The sequence below is a fragment of the Plectropomus leopardus genome, unplaced genomic scaffold (assembly GCF_008729295.1).
Source record: "Plectropomus leopardus isolate mb unplaced genomic scaffold, YSFRI_Pleo_2.0 unplaced_scaffold23644, whole genome shotgun sequence".
Taxonomy (NCBI): domain Eukaryota; kingdom Metazoa; phylum Chordata; class Actinopteri; order Perciformes; family Serranidae; genus Plectropomus; species Plectropomus leopardus.
This window is the reverse complement of record NW_024625652.1, coordinates 1-1,295: the sequence shown is the minus strand read 5'-3', so window position 1 is coordinate 1,295 and position 1,295 is coordinate 1. Positions and strand designations below refer to the sequence as shown.

Genomic DNA, 1,295 nt, shown 5'->3' with positions numbered 1-1,295 from the left:
GGTTTTCTGCTGAAACTGTCAAACTTCTGACTCATCTTTCACTTAGAAGCAACTGACTGATATCAACTGATATGAAAAAAAGAAGAAAACACTGAGTGTTTAAAAGAAAGGTTGCGGGTTACTCACTGAGTGTGTTCATGAGTCCTCCTCCGCTCTCCTGGTGGCGACTGCTGTTGTTGGTGCTGCTGGTGATTATAGGCATGCTGTGGTTGGCCGGGGGCGGGGGCGGAGCAGGCCTTCGTTCATCCTCTGAGTCGCTGCTGCTGGAGCTGTCGTCGCTGCTGGAGGACGAAGAGCTGTTTGAGTCTGAGGAGCTGTCGCCGCTGCTCAGCTGGTCCATGACCCGCGCCTCTGCCATCAACTCTGCAAACACACACACAAACAAAGCTTCAGAAATGCGTGCCAAGTTTAATCATTTCTGGAAAAAAAGCAGTGTCAGCCCGATGCAAAAGTTCTCAAACTCTTGTAAAAACTGGATATGATGCTAAAGAACGTCTCTAGACTAGAGATAGCGTTACCTCTCTCGATGTCATCCATGGGCGATGCTGGAGACGTCTTCTCTTTGGGGGGAGAACTCTTGGTGCTGGTGGGGGTCTTATTGCTGCTGCTGCTGCTGCTGCTCTTCATCTGCTGGCTCAGGCGGCTGGTCTGCTGCTCCAGGCGAGAGTGGATCTTACTGCTGCCCTCGGCCCTGAGAACGCACATGAAGAGTTGGAACAAAGATGGGTCGAATGCATATATCAAGTAAAGTTTGAGCAAAACAAAATGTGAACCGCCAACTTATTTTATAAGAATATAATTACCACAGCTTAGAAAGTTAGATTTAAGACTTTTTATGAGTTCTTAAATGCTACAACCAAAACTGACATCAGTTGTTTGGGTAGAAATTTTACCCAAATATTTATTGTAACATTAAACACGACTTTTTTTGGTGATGTTCATGCAAGAGGAATTTGGCAGATTTTAATTCATTTATTCTAATTAATCTATCTTAGTTTGTCTTTTATCTTTTAATTTATTCTTTTAATCTGTCTTGATCGTGTTAAATTCTATTATTAGTACTAAAATGTCCATGTTAACTGCGTATATTCTTTGAATTGTAGTCACTCTTGTTGGTATGGGTTGTTATTGTTATTTTTGTTTTGTTAGTGTTTCTCTCTTTTGTCTGGCCTTAATTCAGCATTGTTGTTTGGCTCTTATGATTATGTTGCCTCTGCAAGAAATCCCCTCCTACTTCTGCTTTGCCTTGTTTGTCAAAGCACTTTGTAAACTCTGGTTTTAAAGGTGCTGTATTT

General features: G+C 42.2%; 1 protein-coding gene across 1 annotated transcript; it reads right to left on the bottom strand.

The window, feature by feature from the left end:
- Positions 1 to 118: 118 nt before the first annotated feature.
- LOC121966232 (ELL-associated factor 2-like) lies at positions 119 to 740 on the bottom strand. Its single transcript, XM_042516339.1, has 2 exons — positions 519 to 740; positions 119 to 363 (listed from the first exon to the last, which is right to left on the bottom strand). The coding sequence occupies exons 1-2, from the start codon at positions 703 to 705 to the stop codon at positions 119 to 121; spliced, it is 432 nt and encodes a 143-aa protein (XP_042372273.1). The 5' UTR covers positions 706 to 740.
- Between the last annotated feature and the right edge of the window lie 555 nt (positions 741 to 1,295).